This window comes from Apostichopus japonicus, chromosome 14, assembly GCF_037975245.1.
Source record: "Apostichopus japonicus isolate 1M-3 chromosome 14, ASM3797524v1, whole genome shotgun sequence".
Lineage (NCBI taxonomy): Eukaryota > Metazoa > Echinodermata > Holothuroidea > Aspidochirotida > Stichopodidae > Apostichopus > Apostichopus japonicus.
The window spans coordinates 7,601,207-7,627,200 of NC_092574.1; the positions used below are offsets into that span (position 1 = coordinate 7,601,207).

At 35.5% G+C, this 25,994-nt stretch overlaps 2 protein-coding genes across 7 annotated transcripts in view; one reads left to right on the forward strand and one right to left on the reverse strand.

Annotated features, from left to right (window-relative positions):
• Positions 1 to 607: 607 nt before the first annotated feature.
• Positions 608 to 7,454, forward strand: LOC139979945 (uncharacterized protein SYNPCC7002_A1628-like). Of its 3 annotated transcripts, none has more exons than XM_071991205.1 (6): positions 608 to 628; positions 1,467 to 1,813; positions 2,583 to 2,776; positions 3,482 to 3,749; positions 4,758 to 4,900; positions 5,478 to 7,454. In XM_071991205.1, the coding sequence occupies exons 2-6, from the start codon at positions 1,474 to 1,476 to the stop codon at positions 5,499 to 5,501; spliced, it is 969 nt and encodes a 322-aa protein (XP_071847306.1). In that variant the 5' UTR covers positions 608 to 628; positions 1,467 to 1,473; the 3' UTR covers positions 5,502 to 7,454. The 3 variants fall into 3 exon arrangements, with proteins under 3 accessions (XP_071847306.1, XP_071847304.1, XP_071847305.1); XM_071991203.1 differs by lacking the exon at positions 608 to 628 and adding an exon at positions 670 to 1,010 and having other exon boundaries at positions 1,462 to 1,813; XM_071991204.1 differs by lacking the exon at positions 608 to 628 and adding an exon at positions 671 to 1,010.
• A 136-nt stretch (positions 7,455 to 7,590) lies between these two features.
• Positions 7,591 to 25,994, reverse strand: part of LOC139979936 (uncharacterized) — a 33,639-nt gene continuing 15,235 nt past the window's right edge. For all 4 annotated transcript variants that reach the window (XM_071991188.1, XM_071991187.1, XM_071991186.1 and 1 more), the window contains 16 exons: positions 25,595 to 25,637; positions 25,148 to 25,214; positions 24,273 to 24,294; positions 22,635 to 23,494; positions 18,189 to 18,614; positions 16,828 to 16,984; positions 16,289 to 16,397; positions 15,449 to 15,612; positions 15,133 to 15,279; positions 13,457 to 13,525; positions 12,693 to 12,761; positions 12,291 to 12,342; positions 11,602 to 11,746; positions 11,138 to 11,275; positions 9,957 to 10,118; positions 7,591 to 9,207 (listed from right to left, as the gene is read on the reverse strand). In XM_071991188.1, coding sequence (XP_071847289.1) covers positions 8,888 to 9,207; positions 9,957 to 10,118; positions 11,138 to 11,275; positions 11,602 to 11,746; positions 12,291 to 12,342; positions 12,693 to 12,761; positions 13,457 to 13,525; positions 15,133 to 15,279; positions 15,449 to 15,612; positions 16,289 to 16,397; positions 16,828 to 16,984; positions 18,189 to 18,614; positions 22,635 to 23,494; positions 24,273 to 24,294; positions 25,148 to 25,214; positions 25,595 to 25,637 — 2,950 coding nt within the window. In that variant the 3' untranslated portion in view covers positions 7,591 to 8,887. The remainder of the gene's footprint in view (positions 9,208 to 9,956; positions 10,119 to 11,137; positions 11,276 to 11,601; positions 11,747 to 12,290; positions 12,343 to 12,692; positions 12,762 to 13,456; positions 13,526 to 15,132; positions 15,280 to 15,448; positions 15,613 to 16,288; positions 16,398 to 16,827; positions 16,985 to 18,188; positions 18,615 to 22,634; positions 23,495 to 24,272; positions 24,295 to 25,147; positions 25,215 to 25,594; positions 25,638 to 25,994) is intronic.

Here is a 25,994-nt window from a genome sequence, read left to right on the forward strand (position 1 = left end):
ACTGAGATTAGTGTCATGGTGTTTTGACAACACAGCTAGTTGAGGCTAGTGTCAAGGTGTTTCGACAACAAGATTCTGAGGGTTTCACTAAGATTAGTGTCAAGGTGTTTCGACAACACAGCTAGTTTAGGCTAGTGTCAAGGTGTTTCGACAACAAAACTTGGTATTGCATTCTGAGGGTTTCACTTACTGTACCAGGACAAAGTGATTCAAACACTTGGAATGCCATGCAGGGTGTTTCAATTACGGCATCACAGACACAGTGATTCAAACACCTGTTACAGCAAACTGAGTGTTTCGTGTACCAACTTTACCTAGGGCCTAGATCTGAGGGTTTCGCTTACCTTAGTGATGCAAACAGTTAGTACCGCAAACTCAGTGTTTCTTTTCCTTCATTTCTTGACTTGATTTTATGCATTTCGATTTAACAATGCTCTAAAAGTAACTAACAACTTCACCTCTATCCCCAACACATCCCAAAACTCCATAATACGATCAGCGAACCCGAAACGGAAGTGACGTTAGAGGTCAACTAGCTGTGTTGTCGAAACACCTTGGAACTAACCCCAGCCCAAGTCAGAGAGTGTAGAGTTGCCTATACGCGTATTCACGTTTGTCAGTACAAAGGGTAAATGCATATGCACGCTATGATGTAGACCTGGGAGGCCATGAGAGGTCAACATAAGTCCATGTGGATTCTTTGATTACGCAATATCCAATTTTCACAACATTGCAAACAAGTTATCATAAAAACTCAGAGGCACTCTTTGATTTGAAAGTTAATCAGCAGATACTTTCCGCTCAGCGATATTTGGCAGCGTTCGAATGACACGTTTGAAGATTCTCAAACAGAATATTAAACTTAACAGTCAATTTTATGACCGTATAATTCTTATGACGTTTGAGGACTACTATATTAATATTCTAACCTAGGCTTAATTGAACGTTAGTCATTTGGTGCCTAACGTTCCACAGTCCTCGGTTAGGCTACAGAGATGTTGCTGGCATTGGTAAAGATAACATAAGTTAACCATAGGCTTAATAAATTAATTGGTGTTTCACCGACCGGAAGAAAATCCAAATCAAGTCTAGTACTTATGCATACATAGGATTCACTAATATAATTTCTGCAAGTTAGGGTAGCGTATATGGCTACACTAGGCCCACAGACAATGTTGGCCGCTTAGGAACCTGCTAGGGTTAAAATATAAATATGGCAGTTTGGGTGGAAATGTCTTGCTTGTGGTGAATTATTATGCAAAAGTTACCAATAGGCTCTAAGTATATTTTATGTACTAATATCTTGTAGAACTAGGCCTAGATACTTATGATGTGGACATATTTGCCTAAAATGAAAATTGTCATCTCTCATATATCACATATCTTAACAACACCCAAGCCTTACCGTGGCATAACATATACCATTCTTGTCCTTCTTTATCTTTCTTTGTATTACAAAAGAACAGATCTGTTATGAGGCTCAGTCTACTACAGCACACATCTTGTTCAACTTGGAGCATTTCTAAACGTCTTCCCATCGTTCACCATGAAGACTACGTCTGCTATCTCCCTCCAAACCATCGGTTCCCTATGCCAAAATTCACCAAGATATACAATTGTCTTCTAAAAGATGGCATCATCGATGAAAAGCAAGTTGCAAAGCCGCAAAAAGTATCAGAAGAAACAGTGCACACAGTTCACACCGAAGAATACATTTCTAAGTTCTTTAATGGAACCACAAGTGACAAGGAACAAAGAATTACTGGATTTAAATGGAGTTCTGGACTTGTCAAAAGATGCAGATACGAGACCGGTAATGTTTCAATTTTCATTAACATCAAAAGGTTACTCAGCGCATCTGAATAAGGATGTTTAGATTAGGATGGGCATCAACTAGGTCTACTATTCTTGGGGGAGTGGTGGTGGGGGGAGATGGCAACAAGCTCTCTTTGTTTATCTGACATGTACATGTGACACAGTCAAAGTAATCAGTTAAAGGATATATTCCAGATTCAATATCCAGTTAAAAGAATAGTCCACACTCACAAACCAGTCCCTATTGACTAGCGGTTGACTAGCTAAACCTTTGGGAAGATTACAGTTCATGGTCTGTAATTTTTCATATCGGCAAATGTTCTGCAAAAGCTTTACTTTTCTATTATAAAATCTTCTTGTTGATTTATCCTTCAAACCTGATTCATTTGGAATGTTTGCTTAAAGCTGTCAATATTCTCTGTATCTACAATTTCATCAAAATCCAACTTTTCTTGTAGAAATATAATTTTCCTATCAATAAGTAAGTTAAATTTTATAACAATTTATAAGGAAAACGAATTTAGCGGAATTTGCCGTGATAACAACCTTCACTCTGTTGTGTCCAGATGCATTCATAAAATACCACAAGAATTTGACAAAAATCATATCTTTGCCATAAAAAGTACTGAGGATTTTTTTGGTGACCAAAACAGATGCAGAAAAATTTGCAGCATGTTTGTTAAGCAATCAACTGCAGTAACTAGACTTTCCCTCATATTGGTCATCTTGATAATATTTGGATGATATTTTTTAATTTTAATTTCAAGGTGGAACCATTCTCGCATCGGAGATAGCATTATCTCGAGGACTGGCTAGTAGTACTGGAGGGGGCACTCACCATGCATTTCCTAGTCATGGAGCTGGTTTCTGTCTGATCAATGATATGGCTGTTGCAGCTAGACATCTCATCAAGAAATCAAAAGCTGAAAAAGTTTTGCTGGTTGATTTGGATGTCCACCAGGTAAAATGTTGAAAATTGAAATCTTTTAAAACTTGGATGTAACCTGATTGAAAGAGATGAAGCCAACTAATAATGGCGCTTGGGCTACAACTAGGGCTACCAATCGAGATTTCCCCAGACATGCTAGCTCTCGTTTTGCTATCTTACAAAATCTAGATAAAATGTCAAGGTTTCTTAGTTGTAATACAATTATTTGGAAAAATTTCTCACCCGTGTTCTGGCCATTATCCTGTAACAGCTCCTGCTCAAAATTGTGAACCAAAAGGCAACTTTTCAATCAGCTACTTTTCAACTATTTTGACCAGTACAAGGTTTACTGCTTTTTTATTAAACTTCAAGTCTTCTAGTACCATATTTCATGTATCTTCATAACCATTCCCCACCCCCCCCCCCCACCACAAGTAGGAGAGATCCCCATCATTTAACTTATAGTAATCCCTCCTCCAGATGGGGACAGCTTGCCTATCCTCCTTGCGTCCGATTATGGTGACAATTGTGGGCAGTGTCTTCTATATAACAACGTTTGGCCAGCAAGCAGTACTGTTAATTACTCTCCATGAAACGAGGATTTAGTGGTAAAAAATACCTGGCAAGCAGTGATATATAACATTTGCAAGAAAAATCAGAATCTATAAGTTACTTGAATTGTTATTGGGAGATTGAAGTTTCTTCCCAATTTTCTTCTCTATATTCTCTTCTTGGTAGGGTGATGGAAGTGCCGATATTTTCAAGGATGATCCCTCGGTCTTTACTCTCTCCGTCCACTGCGGCAAAAATTATCCCGCACGGAAGCAGAGCAGTGACCTGGATGTGAGCGTGGATGTAGGAATGGGCGATAAGGACTACTTGGCAGTCGTTAAGGAGCACCTGCCCTGGATCCTCGACACTTTTAGACCAGACCTGGTGATTTATGATGCAGGAGTCGATCCACACCTCAAAGATGACTTGGGCAAGTTAAACCTAACAGACCAAGGTGTGTAAAGTTTTTGTCTATATATATATATATATATATATATATACTCCCAAAATGCCAGAAATTCATTTTATGGAAATATTGTCAATCGATGGACATCCATCTCTTATATCGGATAATTGTGCCTACTTTCATGCCTTCACAATAATTCAGTGATTTGACTCTCTCTTAATTTTTTATCTTATTCATGTTTTTTTGTTATATTTAAAGTAAATTTAAAAATGTTTCAATTATTTCATCTACGTTGACCAACTCAGCAATACCTCAGAAGATTAAATATTTCAAAAACAAGAAGTAACTTTTTAATATAAATTGGCAGCTAATTACAAATTTGGTGAATTAAAATTTTAGGCAACATAGATTAACTGATATGTACATATTGGAAACCCATTCATCATCAACATCAGGGTAACAAGGTTGTTGATTGTGATGATTTGGTTTGCTTTAATTTTGCTTTAAGGTTAAGATTACGCATAGCAGTACATAAATCATTCATCCAAGTGGATGTTAAAGCAAAATGTAACTGCAATATAGTCATGTTACTATCTTCATTAGAGTCTTCGTATTAAGCTGCTAAACTTAAAAAAATTGACGATGAAACATTTGCAACAATATGGATACATATGTCTATCATACCAGTAATATATTTGTAGGTAATCATAATTTTAATGATATTTGTGGGTGTGATACAGAGTGACGAGGGGTGTATCAATTTATGTTGAATAATTTGTTTAAGACTAAATTGCTAGTGTTGAACACATTAGCTTTGTTGACATATGCTACAGTATAAACTAGAAATGAATCTGGTTGGGAGGTGTTGATTCGGTTGGCAGCCAATCATGAAACTGGCCAAGAATAAACATTGTACATGTGAATCTTAATAATTAATATTTTGATATATTTATAACAAATGTTTAAATTTAAATACATCATTATTCTTTGCTTTATACTATAAGAACTCTTGTTCCTTATTACTATCTTCAACTATTTTTCTTTTTTTTTTCTCAGGTCTCTTTGACAGAGATTATTGGGTCATGGATTACATGGTGAAGCGAGGGTATCCTTGTTCAACTGTGATAGGAGGTGGTTATTCCAAAGATATCGACGAGCTAGCCCTCAGGCACAGCATAGTTCACAGAGCAGCAACAAAAGTGAGCCAATTATAACATTAATTTTGATGTTACGTTTTAACTCGTTAAATTTACAATTATAGTTGGTAAACAAAATTTCATTTAGCTGAACTAATTAAACCATCAGTGCATAAGTGAATTTCAATCTGCATTAAACAATTAACATGATAGATATTTTTGTGCTTTACTGATGAAAAATGGTGAGGTAATGAGCTTGTCACAATAAAAAATTTTGACTTTGAATTGAAGCTTTCAGGCCCTCAATAGTTACCAACCAAATATGCTAGTGACTTTCATATTGTAACTCAGATGTGGGCAGGAATTGGAAATAGTTTTGTTGAGAAAAACATGAAATTTCACTTGCTGAATAAACCTCTGTACCATTTTTTCATGCTGTATCTGCGGTTACAAGTTACTGTACTTTTTGACAAAGATGCAAGAAGATATAGTCATAGTTGTTGAAACATGAAAAACCGAGACTGGTTTTCATTATTCATCCCTTAGTTTTGTTTTAACCTTTAAGAAATTTATCAGATTTATTGAGCATTTTGAAACTTTCACTGATCTTGTAAATTATGTCTGCTCTCAATCCCAACAGGTATGGAATGACAGAGGGTTATGACAGAGGCTTTCAGGGTTAAAATTCTCTTTAAAATATCACCAAACTAGAAGTTCGAGGGGGTATCGTTCGGCAGCCATATTTATCTCAAACTCAACGGATTTCGATGATTTTTGGCTCAAAGTGAAGGAAATTTTGTACATTTTCTGAAATTTTAGAGGAAATGCCTTAGATATAGCACTGAAATGCTCAGGAAGTGTTCAAAACACTGAAGGCAATATTCCAAATGCAACAAGCATCGGTTGGAGTTTTATTTTTGGAGAAAGTTTTTTTTTTCAATTTCGACTTCCATTTGCAGCATTTTTCGGCCATTATCGTTTGACCTTGACACTTGATCTCCCAAAAAAAAAAAGAACCCACTGTACCCCCAATTGTTTTGGTGTTCTATTGAACTTCTACTTCTTAGCTACATTCTAAAACTGGAATGAAGGTTGTAGGGTGTTAGATATTTGAGTTTTTTCAACAACAAAAATAAAAAAAGGTGACTTTTTCATGGTGCTCCAGCACCACACTTTCTTTTAAGAGTGACTTTCAAACCATCGTAATTGCTATTCAGTGAGATCTATGGTAAGAGTCAACGATGTTGCATCTGTCAGACGTATCAAAGACTTACATGTCTCTTGGATATCCAGTGCTACTATTTAAGAACGTGTATACCAGCTGGTAATTTCCATCCTGTTCTGCCCGAGTCAACACGTTTACCTAGCAGCTTGTAAACTACAAACTGGAATAAGCATCACCTGTAAATTTATGGGGGACTTTTTTTCAGCATTCATTGGCTTAATACTTGTGAGAAAGACCCATGAGAATTTGTAAACAGTGCCTCATATTCACACAAGTAAATTGAATGGGTTGTTTTCTCTCACTGTGCACCTTGACTTCTTTTTCATATGTGTCAAATTTGATAAATATATAAGATTGCTTCTGAAAGAACTCCTGGTTAGCAGTCAAGGTTATACCCTTCATTTTTACAAACATGCAGCAACCATAAAATGAGACTAAAAGTAAAAGCTCAAACTAGGATATTACGAATAAACTTTTGTTTATACCTTTCAGATAATAAGTGGGTATGAAATGAGTAATTCTTACATATTTTACTTAAAAAGATGAACAAGGAATATATGATAAATGGTTAGAATTCTAAGAAATACAAAACTTAAATTGTTCATAAAAGTTTGAAAAAAAAAAACATATTGAACTACAGCTAATCATTTATGTAAGAAAAAACTTGACTTTTCACCACCGACTGTTCATACCAAATATTTCAGCAAAAATGTAAAAATCAAACATTGGAAAAAGGGTATATAAAGTTTATATATTATCTTTTACTTTTGAGAATATTGTCGACCAAAGTAAAATACAATTCCTCACTTATTTAACAAAAATTTGTATGAGCAGATAAAACAGACAAGTCGACCACTGGAGGCTGAGTCAATTATTCTGTGCTATTATTATGATTATTATGATTATTTTTTTGAGACTACTTTGTAAGCCACTACAGTAGACACCTAACATTTCTTTAAAAGTTATGCAGTAGAGAATTTTATTTCGATGACAAAAAGAAATAAGAAATGTAACATTCTAATTTATGAGAAACATATTTTTGAAACACTGATGGATAAAAGATAATTCATTTGACATTTTACAGATAAGTGGCAGCATGTTGAAAATAAACGATTCTAGATTTTTTTTGGAAGTATTTCGTTTTTGAAATCAATGATGTGTTTGCTGTCAATTTGTATTCCTTTTCCAGGATGTTAGTCAACTAACATGAACATCAACTAACATCAACTAACAACTAACATGTTTGTTTTTCTATGATTATGAAAATTTTTTAAAAGTTGTCATGTTTTAATATTTTAATTTGTATTTATTTATAAACTCTTTTGAAAGTTGATATGATTGTTATATATGATTGATAAAATATATGATTATTAAAATTTATTACAAAACACACTTGACTTCTTCATTTCTTATTCTTCTCTTGCTCTTTTCCCTTTAACTTCTTCTTTATTGTTTTAATTATTGCAGAAACTTGAAAATGATGCAACCAGTTAACGTTACGTTGTGACACTTTTTAATGTTGCCACTAACCAAACCACTACCACTATTCACCCCAACCACTATTCTGCTGAAATTTCTAGCTAGCTATAAAAGTTCCCTCTCTCTCAACTCAAATAAGCTGCAGTACTATTGAGAATAAATTACAGACATAAGTGGATTAATTTGTAATAAATACTAACCACAAACAGCATTATACAGACCTTTGTAGTATGTGCTATCCCTTAAAACAAATACGTAAAGAAAATTCTGGAAGACTTAATTGACGATTAATAACCCACTCCTTAGATCAATCTGAGTACTCAAAAGTAGCAGAAGCTATGGAAAAAAAATCCCACCTCGGTGCACTCGAGGTATACACAATAAAAACAGGGCTTGACACAAGTTGTAGTTTTCATTACACACCAAACAGTAGAAAATTGGTGCTGTGGCCGAGTGGATAAAGGCAGAGGCATTTCAAGCAATGAGGCTAAGCCATCGGGGGTTTTGATACCCGGTTGGGTCATAGTAAGGTGGGTTTTCATCCAAGAGCAATCAACGGTATTCCCATCCAAAATGACTTTCTAAATTGAAAAGATTCTAAATTTGAGTTAAAATGTTGAATTGGAAGCCACCTGATGTGTAAGTAGTAATCCATAAGCCCTTGCAGGTTTCTCACACATTTGTGGTCGCTTTAAGAGTCATAAATAAAACTGCTGATTATAATTATTATTAATTATTAAAACTAATCAAGAATTTTGCACATGAGCCAGAGAACTAATGCAGGTCAATGTCCTATTGGATGTATGACCATCCAGAAATCCAAAACTTGCAACACGTGATGAGAGAAAATGCTGTCAGACTTTCACTATACAAAAGTATTTTGTTAAAATCATGATAATTGCCAAATTTTGAACAAATGCTGTACAGTATACCATGAATACACTTTTGCCATGGTTACTCCTTATATGCAGAGAGAAGTGCCAAACTTCCTGTGTTAAATGTAAATGATTACAAAAACAGTTTTGCCTCTTTCTAACATTTCTCTGAGACAGCAACAAGTCTGAGGTAAGTGCTACCGGTGCTGGTGGTAATAAACACGGTTCAAGTCATTTATTCTTAAAAAGCGTTTTGGAACAGACAATTTATTTTTTTCCCCGTAGAGATAATGCGTTGACCGAAGGGCATGAATTAATATCAGCCAGGAAAATTGCTAGAAATAACTTGATTCGACGTTAAAGTGAAGCGATTACTTGTAACTCTGTCGGGATGACATTTTGTATTTTCTGATCGGCTGTTCTCGTACACTGATTCCAGCGCAAAATGTCGCCATTTTCGTAGAGAAAACTTTAATCGTCACCGGCCATCTCGCTGAGAAGCCCTTCCTCTCCTAGCTGGTAATTGGTCACCAATTCTCCTTCTCTGATTGGTCGATTTCTCTTCTCATCCTCTATTTTCTCCCTCTCTCTCTCTTTCTTGATCCACTCTTCCAATTGCAGTCTTTTCCTTTCTTCCTCCGTCAGGTTCTCGTCATCTACATCCTTCTTGACCTCCGACCCATTTTCAGCTTTCCTCTTCTCTGCCTCCTCTCTCTCCATCCTCTCTTTGTGCGCAGTAAACACGAGTTGCATCGACTTGGAAAGTGTCGCAGAATGATATTCACTTGAACCTATGAATTAATATCAATCACAGAGGGTGTGAAAAACAACGATATGAACTCTTTGTTTTAACAGCCAAATGAGACTGATAATTGGAACTGGAGGAAAGTTTAGTCTGGGGGAGGGTTTGGGGAGCACCTGCTGGTACCAAAAAGTGCCTTTTTTTCAGAAACATACAGAGGAACTACTTCGTTGGGAAATTTTGAGGAGAATTTGTGGTTGGCTAGCACCAGCCAATCACATTCACATGTCCTACTGCTCCCCAAAGTCTGTGCCCTTTCAAATTTTCACCCTACAGTGATGAAGTATGTTTCCTTTGAAACGAATATGAATATAAATTTTTACAGGAATTCTCATAGCATTACATATTTGACAAATTTACAAATTCACTTTTTCTTTCGGAAAAATTGTCCATAAGTAGGAAATATAGATCTTGAAATTATTACAATAAAGTGTGACACCATTGAGCTTTCAAGCAGATTCTCAATTTGTAATCGATAATTGAAACTGAACTTGAAACTGAAACCTTAAAGGAAATGATAAAGTGTGAATTGATTTTCATCTAAATTAAACTTCTTTAACTCATGAATTTTTCATATTACATCATATTTCACAATGTATGTCACAATAAAAAAGATTAGGGAGTTACAGAAAATATCCTTACATTATTTTACTTTTCTTTTTCTAAAAGAAAAAATATTTCTAGTCAGTAATTTACAATGCTATCCAGAAGATCCCACTAAACCAGGGACATCCTCACCTAGAAATTTATTCGCCTCCTTCCCGTCAATAAGTGGATTCATCCAAGTTGATTGTCTCGTCTTCGCCTTATCCAGTCCGGATCCGTCTGGAACGTAAATCATGAACGCTGTCTCTGCCACTTGTTCTTCGGTCAATGCCATGTGAGGATTATCGGGTGTCTCTGTACATCAAAAGAATTTAGCGGTTCGATTAAAAAGAAATTGAAATATTTTCATCTAAACATCATATATGGACTGAGTCATTTTAGGCAGGACATTTCTTATGAAAATAAATATGAATACAAACTGTACTTGTTAAGTTTAAGCATGATTAATGACACAACAGATTTTTTAATAATATGTACTTAGGGCCAATCTAAATTTGCATATAAGCAACAGGCGTTTTAAAGGCTGATCGACTAATTTTTTGCACAAAACTAAATATTACATTTTATATGGGACATAATGCAGTAATAATAACAAGGTGAAAAGTGATACCTGTATTTAATCAGAGTTATTTAAGCACAATGTGAACATTTACTATGACTACATGTTACCAATTGGGTTATTAAAGGAACATCAGTTGATGCCTGTATTGTATTAAGCAAGTATATTACATTCCCTCGGGCCATTGATTGAGAGACACTGTAAGTTAGGTAAATGCACCCAGTGGTGTTACACACTCTGTGTGAACTCCCAGGCCCCAGGGCGGGAGTGGGGGTCATTGTCAATACTCGAAAAAGTATGATCACTAAATATTTGACAAGTTTTAAGTGCAGACGATTAATTTTCTTATGACTTTCAGTTCTGTTCAGTACAGTTCTCTCTCGACACCCACCAAAATGGAAAATCAAACTAAACCTTGTCCACAACAGAGAACCGCCTGAAAGTGCCATATCTGGTGCCAAATATATATATTTTTTTAAGTTCCCACCAAGCCCAAACCATGATTATTACAGTTCCACAGAGTCCATATTCAGGGTAAATGTTTATATATTTTTTATTACTTTTTCATTATTTTTTATGTATTTTGGGGTCCATTTCTATTGCTGCACCACGGTAGAGTTGGTCCTTGCTACACTACTGATTAATACCTTTTCCCCCTGGTACCTTTTTATCTCATGAGTTCTTAAAATGTTCACTTTTCTTGTCATCTACACCACAGACAGCATAATTACGTTAACGAGAAGGCCAAACATACTTCTTGTGACTCCAAGGACAGCGTTATACATTTCTCTCTGAGTTGGATAAAGATCGCATTCTTTAAAGTAATTGCCGAGGTCCTGGTACTCAATCGTTCGCCTCGGGAAAGCTCTCCTCGCAAAAACATTCTCAAAATCTGTCAAAGAAGTAAACCTTAATGTTATCGTATTTATACAAAGCTCTGTACCATTTTAAGGTCAAAGTCACGTTAGAGGAAGACAGAACGGTCTCTTGTAACTGAAGGAAAATGAATGGAGAAAGCTGCAAAATTTAAGGTCTGAAAAAATGTAGAAATGGACACACAAATTTTGCCTACTGGGTCTACTTCTCCTTAAGAATTCCTTGTGGGTCCACAAATCATTTCATATTTCACCCCTAGGCCTGCATGCATGCCCGAGGTTAGGGTAACACAGCTGTATACATTCATGATACTACCAGTTCTTAAACTTATTTTGTACTTACAGCGTTTCTTGTCCATGAACTCGTCAACTTCCTTCAAGTTGATATGGATGGTAGGAGATTTAACACCGTGCCACCTCGCTACTCTATGCATTAATTTGGAGTAATATTTGGTAAAGCCTCCGTAAGAAGTAGCATGGACTCTGGACTGTGTAAAATGAAAACAAATGGAAAAATTTAGAAACATATATATATATATATATATATATATATATATATATATATATATATATATATATATATATATATATATATATATATATATATATATAAATATAAATATAAATATATATTGATTTGAATTGAATTTGAATTTACTGTCCACAATGGGAAATTCCGCTTACACAGGTCGTAAACTAGAAAAAAAAGCAATAGTATAAGTATCAATAGACTGTGATACACATACAGTAATACAAACATATTTACAGCAAGTCCTACAAATAAGAAACTTATCTTCTCACTTGTGAATTAAATATATGGATAGAATTAGGCACAAATGAGTATCTGTAGCAGGCCCTAAGTGTACGTGGTGGGCATAAACTCAGTCCAGAGAGGTTGTAAATGTAGTGCTCAAATATACAAACATATATATATATATGTTTGTATCTTATTTACACTTTTATCTTAAAAGTCACAATGTTTAACCTAGTATCTGCATAGGTAATTAATAAAAAAAATTATCCATTACACACCTTCTGCTTTATCTTTTCAAACTTGCGTCTTGCTAGCCAGCCGCGAACATGTCTGAAAGTAACGTAGAATCAATGTCAACTGATGACTATGAAATGAAAACTCTTTAGGGCCTAACTTGAAATTGTCAGCGGCTATATACCAGTGAGAAGATGAAACCCAGTACACTGTGATAATTAGTTATCAACCTGTGACAATTTCTCATAAAAAGTTAACTCATCAAAGTTTAAAATGAATGAATTGAACACAGAGCCTTTGATCATGTAGTTTATGCAATGTTCTTTTAAATGTATCATCATTAAATGTTGAGATAAGAACGATGCTTGATGCATTAAACAGAGAATATATCTGACATTTGCTGCTTTAACTTAAGAACATACCAGTCTCTCCGAGTGGTCACTTACTTCTGTATCATAATGGCAGCAGCCTTCCTTTGTGCCTTTGTGGTTCCTCTTCTACCCTCTCTGAAAACACTTTTATTTGAGAAATTAAAAGTAAAGTAAAGGTAAACACTAATTCAGAGATGAGTCACAAAAGAGTTTAAGATGTTGACTCTCTATCTTAAGGGGAGGGGGAGCAGGGGAGTAAGGGGATGGGGAGCAGGCAATGGGGAGCAGGGAAGGGGAGCAGGCAATGGGGAGCAGGCGATGGGGAGCAGGGGAGGGGAGCAGGGGTGCTTAACCATTGTCTAGAAGAGTCTGGACAGTGCAGCATAGCTGGGTGCAGAATATACTGGTGCATTTATCTGGACCAATTAATTCTCCAATTCTTTCAATTTATCAACTATTTTGAGAATTCTAACCTCCCACCCCTCCCCCCTCCTCCTCCATAGACTCACCCAAAGTTTGGATTGGTAGGTCAATGGATAAGAAATGAGATTGGGATGTAATGAAACCTAAAGTTTGTATACTCACCAGACGTCTTTAATGTATGAAGGGCAAATTAAAAGGTCAATATAGAAAGATTTTAGTTTAATTAACAGATCTCAAAATTCAACACATAACATACATTGTTGTTGTTGTCAAATTTAGGGGGAGCTAAGCATTTATTACATTGAATTTATACAACCTTTTTATATTTTCTTATTTTTCTTTTTTCATGTTTCATTCCACACTTTTGGGTAAACAACGAAAGAAGTAGAAAAGGAAACTCTTCTTATAATACTTACTCCCAAATGTCCAAACTTGGTCCAATTCTATTCAAGTATGCTTTTTCCTTCTTGGCCAGTTTCTTTCTCCTGCAGCAGAAACACACCCATATTTATTCATAAATAATAATGCCACAAATTTTGCTGTGTCACTTTCCTTATCCTATGTTACTTAATTTCAAACTGCCTAACAGAAATCTATACATATATGTATTCACCTACTAATAATTGTTTAGCAGTGCAAATTGTTGTAACATGTAACTTACATACGATACAGTAATACTTATATAGCGCCCCCTATTAGGCACAAACTTTTTTATGTGTCTGTAACTACTATTAATGGAAGCCTTTCTGTTGGTATTGTTGCTAATCAATATTTATGAATACTGGAAAAAGACCAAAGACCTTTCAAGTTTCAATTCAAAGAAAAATACAAAGAAAAAAGTAAAATATTTTGACACACTTCATATTGATTTTTGTATGTACCATGAACAAAGCTTTAAAAAAAAAAAAAAAAAGACAAAGGCAGTTATTAACTAATCAGTGCTTCATATTCAGTTTGGTAAACAAATCTAATGATTGTCTTAGTTTCAACAACTACATTTTTATTATGGAGTAATACTTTGTTGGTTTTGTAAAACTACCAAACCTCATAGTTGGGAACAAGTGTAGAACAGCTGCTAGAAAGTGTAGTAGATGTGCTTACCAGGCCTCGACAATTTTTTTTAAAACTACTTGCCAACTGGCGACCGAGTCTAAAATTCTACTCGTCAAAACGTTGTCGCTGTATAGTGTTACTGTTTTTTACATGTTTTTGTACATTTAGATTGCCTCACAAGTTAATATTAAGCCTATGGTATAAAGGCAGTGAGCGAATGAGCCACTCGCCAAAATATCGAGCGTAATGCATTTTTTGCTCGCCAGTCGCAAAATTCTAGTCGCCATTGGCGAGTTGACGACCGTATTTGTCGAGGCCTGGTGCTTACTAATAATAGACTTAATTTCTAAAAAAAATAGTTACTTGTTTTGAATAAGTCCCATGCATGAACACCTCTTCATTTCTACCTCTCAATATCACACAAGTTTGTCAGAAAGGGTGAGCCTACTGTGAATTACGCAATTTTGTTTAAAGGCACAATATGAAACGAAATTGATTGGAAAAGTGACTTGAATGTAATATCCAACATTATACAACACCTAATTATATTCCGGCCATTTGATTGGTCAGTTGGTCGTCGATTGCATGCAAAATCCGCTCTATTGCACTCTATGAAATAGAGCCATGTGTTATACTTTTTTGATAGCACTTTTTTTCAATGGTAAGAGAGCAGAGAAACCTGTCTGTTCAAAACAATCTGTTGCATGAGTGCATTTTACATCCAATTATATCCAAATTTGAAGGTGTTGTATAAAACATATGATGAATGGTTTCCATTCGTGCAATAGTGCAAATATTTCATTCGTTGAAAGATGTAATTTGTTCCATTCAACTCGGCTGCGCCTCGTTGAATGGAACAAATTACATCTTTCAACTCATGAAATATTTGCACTATTGCACTCATAACCATTCATTATTTGTATATTATAGCAATGCAATTGGATAAATTCGATATAGTAGTCTGAATTACTAAACTAAAATAAGAAATTAAACTAAAACAAATTGAAAAATAAAATAAGGAAATTAAACTAGTCTTTACTTCTTTTTTTCATCTTTCCTTTCCTTCTTCTTGTCCTGCTTCAACTGCTGCCTCTGCGAGATATATTGCTCCTCCCAGCTCCCCTCGATGACCTCTGACCTCTTCAAGATGGCTTCATCCTTCCTTATTAAGTGACGAAGATGGTTTCTATGAATATTTGGACAAATCAGAAAAAATGTGAAAATTTAATGAACGAATAAAATAATGTTAAATTTTTTTATTTCCATCGATATCGCTACAAATACAGCTATTAGCAACCAGACGATACCTTTAATATATCGCTAGACATTCCTTTGACCTTTGACCTTTGACTGACCTTTCAGCAGCATCAGCTTCCTCCCAACGTTTCTCCCATCGAGACCATTCCAGTTCTTGCTGTATTTTCTTCAGCGTCTTATCCGCTTTCTTGCTGAAGAGTTGACCAATTTCCACAGCTTGTTTTGCTGCCCTCTTCATTTCAAATGCCCTCATTTCTGCTTCCTAGAAGTCAAAAGATGACAGGGAAAAGAAATAGTTAACACATAAATATTCACCTTTAATGCAAAGAAGTGACAATATTTTTTTCATACAGAAGTTTTGATGAATTGCCATGGATACATGTTCTCATTTCTGTTTCCTATAAGACAGGAACATTTTGTTAACACAGAAACGGTTACCATAGAAGCAAAAGACATGACAATATATTTATAAAGTTGTGTTATTAACACTGGAAGAGATGAAAGGGTACAGGAGGGAGAAGGGTGTATTAAAGTGTCACATTTGATAGCCTATTGTTCACTTGCTTATTCCATAACACCCTCACATATGCGAATGTCAATATGCATATTATGCATTTAATAATAAAGCAATACTATTGTTGTCATTCAGTGTTTCCTACAACCAGCCAAATGGTTGTATATATATATATATATATATATATATATATATATACATATATATATATATATATATATATATATATATATATATATATATATATATATATATATATATATATATATATATATGACACAAATATTGTACCCATCCATAAGTTGTTAGTACCTCCTCCCACACCCCCAACTCACAATTCCTGGCTACAGGTCTTAATATGGTCACAGGTAGATTAATGAAGAGGGTAACGGGTAAGGGGACTGGAGGGAGGGATAGTGCTTACCTCATTAAGTTCACTTCCTACTTCAGGGACCGGTCTTCCTTTCCATTCATCTGTAACTGGCTTGAAGGGCCTGGGTTCTAATACTTCAAATTTCTTTGGTGTCTGCGGTCTGAAAGATATCCGCAGGAGATTTATGATGCAAGCTAAGTGGGGTTTTTTGCTTTCTGACAAACTTTTCTCACTGAAGGATGCGATAGAGTCTTAAGCATAAATAAAGCACTAGTCAACAACTGTATTGTATAAATCACAGGAGTAAACCAATTGAGTTGCTTGCTGAAGACTGTATGTTTGCATTGACCTTCATTCACCAAAGCTTTTATAGTTAAATAGTATCATGTGTGGTACAGTCACACATGGAAACTTCTCATACTTTAGTTCAACAAAATTTTCAACCAGCAATGATGAAACTTAAGACGAAAAAATTCAAAATCCATTTATAAAAGCTTGAATAATTTTAATCATTGGCATAAATATGTTTGTAATCATTATGAAATTAATATAGCATATAACGGGTAACGATTATAGTCACTGCCCATTACCTTCTTGCGACTATCTTTTGGAATGAATTATCCTCGGTTGCAGACTTTTCAGGTTGTTGGAGGTCAGAAAGAGGTGCACCATTCCCAGAGTTACGTTTGTCCTCAAATCCTGCTAGGGTAAGCCGGTATCCGCTCACAACCTCAGGCTTAACAGAAACTGTGTTAAAGAAATTACAAAAATGTGAGCAAATATTCTGATTACAACCCTGAGGGGAAAACTTATAACAATCTCATATGTAAAATAATAATTCTTTTTGATAACAGAGATTTAAAGAAAGAATCTGTTTTTCTTCGTTTTTTATCTTAACCAATGCAATTCCCCCACCCTCCCCGCCCCCAAAGACATCACCTATCAGACTCCATCTTACTCCCATGACAAAAGCAAAACAGAATTCTGAACCTTTAAAAATGTTTATAGTTTGTGGACATAAAACAGAAAGCTGGACTTGCAAGTGGAGGTATATGAAACTTAATATAAACTGCTGAGAGTAATACATTTCTAAAGATAATATTCTAAAAAACTCTGATTTGGTTTACTTTTTTTCACAATTTTAAATACTTCACGTAATACTTCTCTACCTAATTTCCCATACGAGCTTATGCAATTTAATTATGAAAATAAAGTTTAATACACGGCAGGCATATAATAATAAAAATAATAATAATAATCAGCAGTTAATTTTAAGCGACCATAAATGTGGGAGAACCCGCAAGGGCTTATGGATTACAACTTACACGTCGTGTGGCCTCCAATTCAATATTTTAACTCAAATTTGGAATTTTTTCAATTTAGAAAGTCATTTCCAATGGGAAAATAAGGGGTTAATCAACGGTCTAGCGTGCGTTACTCACAGGATTAATGCACGATCGGGGGATAATGCAAGCGATGCATGAGGGCGGAGCCCGAGTGCATCCAGCGATAGCATTAACACCTGGAGTGCATTAATCATGTGAGTAACGCACGCTAGACCGTTGATTAACCCCGTTCATTCATACACTACCATTTGTGTGGGGGAAAAATCATAAAACAAAACATTTTTGGTTACATATAACCAAAGATTTATTAAAGTGATGCCCCGTAATTTTACCGTGCGTTACTCACAGGATTAACCACGGTCAGCTGACCTGAATGGACCAATAGGATTTAGGAATCTTTACTAAGTATGAATGAACCGTAGATTGCTCTTGGATGAAAAAACCCACTTTACTATGACCCGGCCGGGTATCGAACACGGAACCTCCCGATTGTTGAGCCTCATTGCTTCAAATGCCACCTCCTTGATCTACTTGGCCACAGCACCGGTTTTATACATATCATCATAAGATATTATCATAACACCAACAGCGCATGTATACCTTACCTTGTTTATCGAACACGTAACCACCACGATCCCTGTCGTATCTATCCCAAGTTCTCTCCCACAGCGGCTTCTTTGTAACCTCCGCTTTTATCCTTCGGGCTGCTTGCTCTTCCGGTGACGGTTCTTCTTCCGTCAGTAAGTAAGTCCCCGCCTCTGCTCCACTCTCTCTCTTGCTCTTAGGACTCCTCCTCCGTCTGGTCCCGCAGATTGTCACCGCTCTGCTCAAATCGTCTTCGTCTCTGGGAGTCAGAGGTTTCTGATAGGTCACCACTTCTAGTTGGGCATCCACCAACTGGCCGTTAGGATCCCTGACTCTGGGGATCACAGACTGAGGAGAACGGACGGTCGGATGAGGCCGGTCGTCGAGATGGACGAGAGGCGGCTCGAAGTAATCTTCATCATCGAGAGATTCAAAGATGGAGAATGCTGTACCGCGAATTGGACAAGATGAATGGGTAAGTGATAATGTGGAAGGAAGCAAGAATAAATTATGTAACAATTTAAATAACACAAAAGTCTGAAATCAATATCCACACACAACTTAATAATTCAACATTGTGTATTAAGTACTAAATAAATTAACGATCAGCCTACAGGTTTACATATAATAGCTAATGTCAACAGATCTACATGCAATCAAATGTCTTCATGCAAAATTTAAATTAGTCTATCTTATAATCTAACAATAGTACTGGGGTAAAACATTAAAAGGAAATACCTGAATTGTACTAATGTTCAATTTTGAAAAAGTAGCTTTTAGCCATTTTTTAACACTGCTGCATAGTGCAAATGATCTAGCACCAGACCAATGATACAGCATGGCATGCATGGTTAAAAATCACCATTATTATTGTTACTATGGTGCATGCAAATCAGTTACACAGTAAAAACACTGTTACACCTATACACAGTCACAGAGGGCATCGCTTATTGTAAGCTACTTATATTTTATGTAAATTCATATAACAAAATAGTTTTGATAAGTTAGTGTGCGAAAAAAAAAATTTGTAAAAGCCTGAATTGAATAGAACAGAAATATAAGGTTCTTCTAAGTATGATTAAAAAAAAATTAAAAATTATATACAAAACTCAATATAATAAATGAAAATATGAAAGCTCTGTTGGACATACCTAACATGTTGAAAATATCACTAGCATGGTGAAGTTGTCATGGCAACGACCGGCTGGTCACATGAATAGAGTAAAATCATGACCATTACCGGGTAAATGAACCTGGCCAATCAGGATGACAGATGAGTCATGACGATGACGTCATTTGCTAAATATAGGATGAATGACTCACTGGCTGACAAACTAGATGACTGGTAAACAAACATCTATGACACCGTAATTAAACATTTATAACAAAGGACTTTTGGGTAATAAATACATTGTTTTGTATCAGGCTTTGAAGTTGACTTACTTTTTTAAACTTTTTTTAAGATCTCAGAACATTTTTCAAACAGTTTGATGCAACCCACCTTCCCCGCCTCCCCTAATAAAATCACAATTCTTAGCCTTTGCAGGAGGCTGATGATATTTGGAGGTGAAGGAATTTTGCCAAGCAATCTAAGGAAGACATAAACACACTGAAAGGAAGAATCTCTCCAACATCAGCATTCTTCTTTTGTTACATGTTTTAACCAATAATAAAAGCAATCATTTCACAAATGCCTAAATCTATCCACCCCTCCCCTCCCCAGCCCCCCCCCATCCCAAGAGATCTTTAACTCTGGCATCCATGAGCACAGTAAGTTAGAATAATTGATTGATGTACACATCTTGGATAAAAATTTCCTTAAATTTAACTCAAAAAGTAAAATACAAAAACATAATTCAAAATGAACTAGATATGAAACCAATTTTATTTGCATATTTTTTCGCATGATATCTTCAACTTGAACATAAGAAATCCTACACTGTTACAGGCAAAACTGCTTTTAAGTCGGTGAGTTTGACAAGGTTTGGATCCATGGGGATATGCTCACCTCCCCCCCCTCCACCCACCCCACTTTTTTTTACCTCACACAAAAATTCAAATGTAGTTATTAGCACAAAAATGCATTTAAACCTAATTATAGACCTAATTTATATTCTAGATATGACTCTGAATGCAACATTTGATGTCAACAGTTTTATTTTTTGTTCTGGGGGATGACCCCCCCCCACACCACATGAGAGCCTGCATCATTACCCCAGGGCCCACACCCAATTCTTTATAAACTACTGAATCTGCCCCTGTTCACTGCAATCTATTATTTGATTTCACAAGAATGAAGTGAATACATAACTCAAGCAAACGTTCAGTGTAAAAACAATGGGCATTTTCTACAATGTTCAGTAACAATGCCATGCAGAGAGCGAGCAAACATGAAAAATGACTACGGAATGATAACGCAAACATATATATGCTACTGTGGTTGACAAAGGAAGACATATTTAACATAATGTCTGCTACATCAATGCTAAAAATATGATTTAATGAAACGTATTATTGATGATGCAGAATTAGTTACCTATCTGCATTCGACATAAGCAGGGAATTGTCCGGCCTCGCTTAATGCTACATCGTCATTTAATGTAAAAGTAATAGCCTAAGGCCTTGTTACATTGTGGACCAGTTACAAAAATTCAAGTGTTTCCATAGATGGAATTATTCACCTTTCTAAGTTTTTTTCAGTTTTTTTTTTCATTTTCATTATAGTCAGCCAAGAGCAAAACATTTCTACTTTGAACACAGAGTTAAAAATTAAAAATAAATAAATTTGAATGAACACTGCATGATGAAAGACTAGCATGATACAAATGTTATGAATGTTAAACTATGAATATTATTTACATTATTTATAGATGTTTGACCAACCAAAAATCAACTATCACGTTTCTCCTTCGTCAAATTATTATTCTTATTATTATGATCATCATATCATCATTCATCATTAACATCATCATCATCATTATTATTATTAAACATGTTCTATTGATTTTCTTCTTTATAGGACATCAAGGTGACCAAAACCTTAAGCTTAGCTTTGAATAATATTGACCTTTGGGCAGAAAATTTTTAATAAATATTTATATGAAAGTTTGAATATGTAAAGGTTGAAGAATATATACACATTTTTAGCAGGCTAAAATTACTTTATTTTATAAAGTTTCTTTGTTTAATTACAAAAGTTTCTTCCACCCAGAAAATGTTACGAATATGATTGTCAAACTATCTTTGAAAGGACACACACACAGATACATAATGGAGTTTCATGTGGAAGACCAATTTATACAAGTTGCTATAGGACATAATCTTTCCAATACTTTCGTCATATTGACAAATGATATTGTACAGTCAAATTTAGGAAAAGGCACTTAATATGGTTTGGATGGAATATACTGGTGTATCATAAAAGAAAATGAATTGAACTTTAGACTTTTGTTTTGTATTATTTATTTATTTATAAAAAAAAATTCTGCTTTTTCTTTCTACAATCATAACAATTTATACTTCTTCTCATAAGTATACCCAGTCCTTTTCTCCTTTGAAAGGAATTAAACCTAGTGGCCGAAAAGTGCTAGATATGCTAATATGGCCACAGAGTTTCAAAAATTTACAATTCGAAGAGTGTTACATTATGTTGGAAACAATTAATTGATATGATATTGATAATTTAGTGACAGTGTTTGTACTCACAGAAGTTGATGTCAATTAAAACAAAGTGTCTTGAGAGAAGAAGGGTAACATCCAGTGATTTGACATCATTTCATGTCAAATTCATGGCTGAAGATGATCCTGTTTCTTTAATAGTCTCCTTAATTTTACCAAACTGATTGCATTTTCTTGTTATACAACCTTAGTGTATCTCTTTCCACCATAACTGTTAGCCTATCATTCAAGTCCACTCTCCCATAGTAGCAATTTACATTTACTTTTTTTAGTCTCCTTATCACTTGATGACATTAAAACACTGCCTAGAATCTTATATGCAAATTAGATGTTGCATTGTAAAATTGCAGCAGCTATTTAAGCTAAGAACTGGCTTTTGTCTTTTAAAGAAAAATCTCTTGTGACCTAAATGCAATGAGTTATGCATCTTTGACTGAAAGGTCACCAGTAATGACCACAGAAAAGTGCTAAAAAAACCAATTAATGGTCACTCATCTTAAACTATTGGAAACCACTATCAGGCGACAAATTTATGGGCAAAACTTAAAAATTTTAAAAAAAACCTATAAAAAGTTATTGAAAAACATTTGACACAAAAACTTGATCAGACTGATTCCTTGAGGGAAGACAACAGGTATCGTAGCTGAAATGTGGAATGTTTGCGTAGTGGAATGGACGGAGATATACATAGATGAAATGCACTGGTTACAAATGCAGTTGCCTCATGAATATGCATGACATCTAATGAGTCATCAGCAGTATTATATACTGTATCATGTGTCAAGTACCTTTAGAGTTTGGTCTCACAGTTTCTCCTCCATCTCCGAAACTTTTGCCATCTTCCTGTCTTTCAACATTGCCATCTTTCACCATTTTGTCTACAGCTTCATCGCTCTCAACTTTATCCTCACCCGATTCACCTCCTCCGTTCTCCTTTAAATTATCGTCGACAGCTCCATGTTCCATGTTCCCATCCACTTCACCATCATCGTCATCGACCCTGTCCTCCTCTGACGAGGCTTCTTTGCCTTCCGAATTTCCGTCTCCCTCGACCTCTTTGAGAACATCTCCACTCTGGATCACATTCCTATCGTTTTCTGCATCTTCCCTCACTCCATCCTCCTCCCCCTCATCCTCTTCCAATGAAGTATCTTTACTTGCAATAGCTTCATCTTTATCTACGTCCTCCGACTGCTCACCCGGTCGGCTATCGTCGCTCGGTACATTTTCAAGTCCTTCCGTCGTTTCATTCTCTAGATCCTCTTTTGTCAAATCCTCTGACATCTTTACATCGTCAGGTTTCGTTCCTCCGCTCGCTACCTCCAATCCTCTTTCCTCATCTTTTCCCTCTTCCTCCCAGTCTTCTCTCGGAGTCCAATCCTCCGCCCCTTCTCTCGGAGTGAATCCCGTCATCTCGTCATCTACGTCAGAGAGGTCGGCCGGTTCCGGGGACAGCCCTCTCTCGCTGCTGCCTCCCAGAGATCCCCCGTCCTGAGAGTCCGCGTCTCCGGCCCCTCTCTCGGAACGGGCCCTTCCGAGTTGGACCAGGCCTTCAATGGAGTCGTGAGGGCTGGTCCAATCTGGAAATTCTTCCGGCTGCGTGGTGTCAGGATTCTTACTCTCAGATGAAGGTTCCTTTATGTCGTTGCTGCTCGACAAAGAGAGAAGGAAGCAAAAAATGTAATTGGCACCAAAACGTAAATTTTATTGATCAAAATCATTCTGGCGAACAAGAGGCCTGGCCTGCTGTTGTAAGTCACTTAAAAATTTACTCTCTCATCCTATATACCCTGTGTTCCCTCCACAGGATATAAATTTTAACCACCTTTCACTTTCCTGGTGGTGTCAGGACCATTAATGCTTCACTCAATCCCAAAATGATTTTAACTTTTTAAAACTCTGGGTGACATTTAAACCTGAAAGTATTAACTTGGTGGGAGTCTTTAATGCATAATTAAGTCGTACTTTTTCTAAACCCAGAGCAGGAAACTGCTTGTTTGCAGAAAAAGATACAGAGTAAAATATGACATATGAAAAGGTATAGACAGATGAAATGATCAAAGACATAAAAATCAAATAAATATGAATGCAAACAATTTCCACAAAAAAAAACATCCCAAAATGTTTTAAATTGCCACTTAGAATTGCAACAAAATATTGCCTCTTATTTTCTTACAGCCCACGAAATTACCATCTAGCTTATTAAAGAACAAATTGTGAGCATTGATAGATTTTTCTTGGATTGAAATCTTGTTGGAAAGTGCAATATAATTTATGTCAAAGTAAATGGCAATCAGCTATTGTTCAGATAATGTGAGATACTTGTTAAATTCCATGTAGCCATATCTAACAAATATCTTTCAACATTTTACAAGATTTCACTCATAATTTAAAATCAATTAGATCAAATGTCCTAAATTACTCACCTTTCATCCTTCAATTTTCCTTCTGTGAAAGTAATAAAAGCAAAAGAGAAGATTATTTTGATGTCCCACTAAAAAATAACAAGAGTCATTTCAATTGGTACAAATATCAAGTGTCTTTGACTCACTTGATTCAATCCAAATAGTACAAAACATTGAGTCTCAATATCAGTTTTTTTTTTAATTACTGGGTCTGTTGTGATGGTTGTGAAATAGCGCCACTAACCGTAAACAGTAACCAATGTCATTTATAACAGGGTCTGAAATGTCAAATCATTCTAAATATACCAACCAGCATGGCTGTATGGAAAACTCCAAACAGCCAACAAACATTTCAAGTTTGGTTAGAATCTACATAATCCAAACTTTAATTCAAACAAAATTTTGGAAGACTTTTTTATCATTTTAAAGTGTTTCTAGTTTACATGTCCTAGCAGCAAAAATTAAATGATCTAAAAAAACTTCAAAAAGTGTTATCAATAACCCCTTGAATGGATTCGGATGAAAACAGCCGGAAAATCAAGAGGTCACTATTATATTTACATCTATAAATATGTACAAATTATCCTGCCACTTTTCCATTTGCATACTATATAAAAAAATATAAAAAAATTATAACAAATTTTCCAAGGTTACCAAGTATTATTAATTTAATATTATTGGACCCTCTACAATGTTTGGAAATAATAACTAAAGAGCTGTTCTAACTTCCAAGAATAAACTTCAGAAAATGTGCTAAGTTTGTTTTTAATATTTTCCTAACTTTTTGAAAGCTTTAACTTCATAGATGGTACATTAATGATGACTTTTTCATAATATGTGATTCACTAATCACACAATTAAGTCAACCTTACCACAGCTATGGGACATAAACTCACCATACACAGTGACCGGTCTGGAGATGGACATGAATTCTAAATTTGGTGGTAAGTCATCAGGCACATCCTGCAAAAGGAAAAAGCAAAAATTGAAAGGTTTTACAAACACCGTATGTCTCACCTCTATGTTGCCACAAATACTTGATGTGTGAACAGTAAAACTAAAATTATGAATATCATGAAAAGAGATGTTCAAATTCAACAAACAATGCTTTTACAAGATTGTCATAAGACTTAAAGCTTTGTAACCATTTATTATTTCTTTTTTGGGGGGATATCTAGTCATGGCTGTGTCACTTTTAATCCTTGTCAAGTTTAATAAACGGAAACATGAACTTCTTAATTACTTCTCCCGAATTCAAGATAACTGCATTTTGTCTTAGCTTCATGACACAGATGATAAAAAGCTCCTCAATCTTTGTTACGGCTTAGATATACTGTACCTACCTCATTATTCCAATACCGTGATGCCCTGGGCGTCAGTGATTCTCTGTTTAATGACAAAGAGAAGTAAAAACGTGATTGCCAATATAGATATAGATTTGCTTGTATTTTAGTCAATTTTCCCTTGTCCTCCAAACTGTACCATACTCAAGGAGTGTCATATGCATCATCATCACCATTATCATCACCACCACAACCATCATCATCATCACCATCACCATCACGATCATCACCACCATCACCATCACCATCACCATCACCATCACCATCACCATCATCATCATCATCATCATCATCATCATCATCATCATCATCATCATCATCATCATCATCATCATCATCATCATCATCATCATCATCATCATCATCATCATCATCATCATCATCATCATCACCACCACCA

Bases quoted from the DNA above. Each gene is read 5' to 3' on its own strand.
- LOC139979945 (XM_071991203.1), top strand. The intron at 1,814-2,582 runs GTAATGTTTCAA...TTTAATTTCAAG, and splicing joins AAGATGCAGATACGAGACCG to GTGGAACCATTCTCGCATCG. The intron at 2,777-3,481 runs GTAAAATGTTGA...TCTTCTTGGTAG, and splicing joins TTGATTTGGATGTCCACCAG to GGTGATGGAAGTGCCGATAT.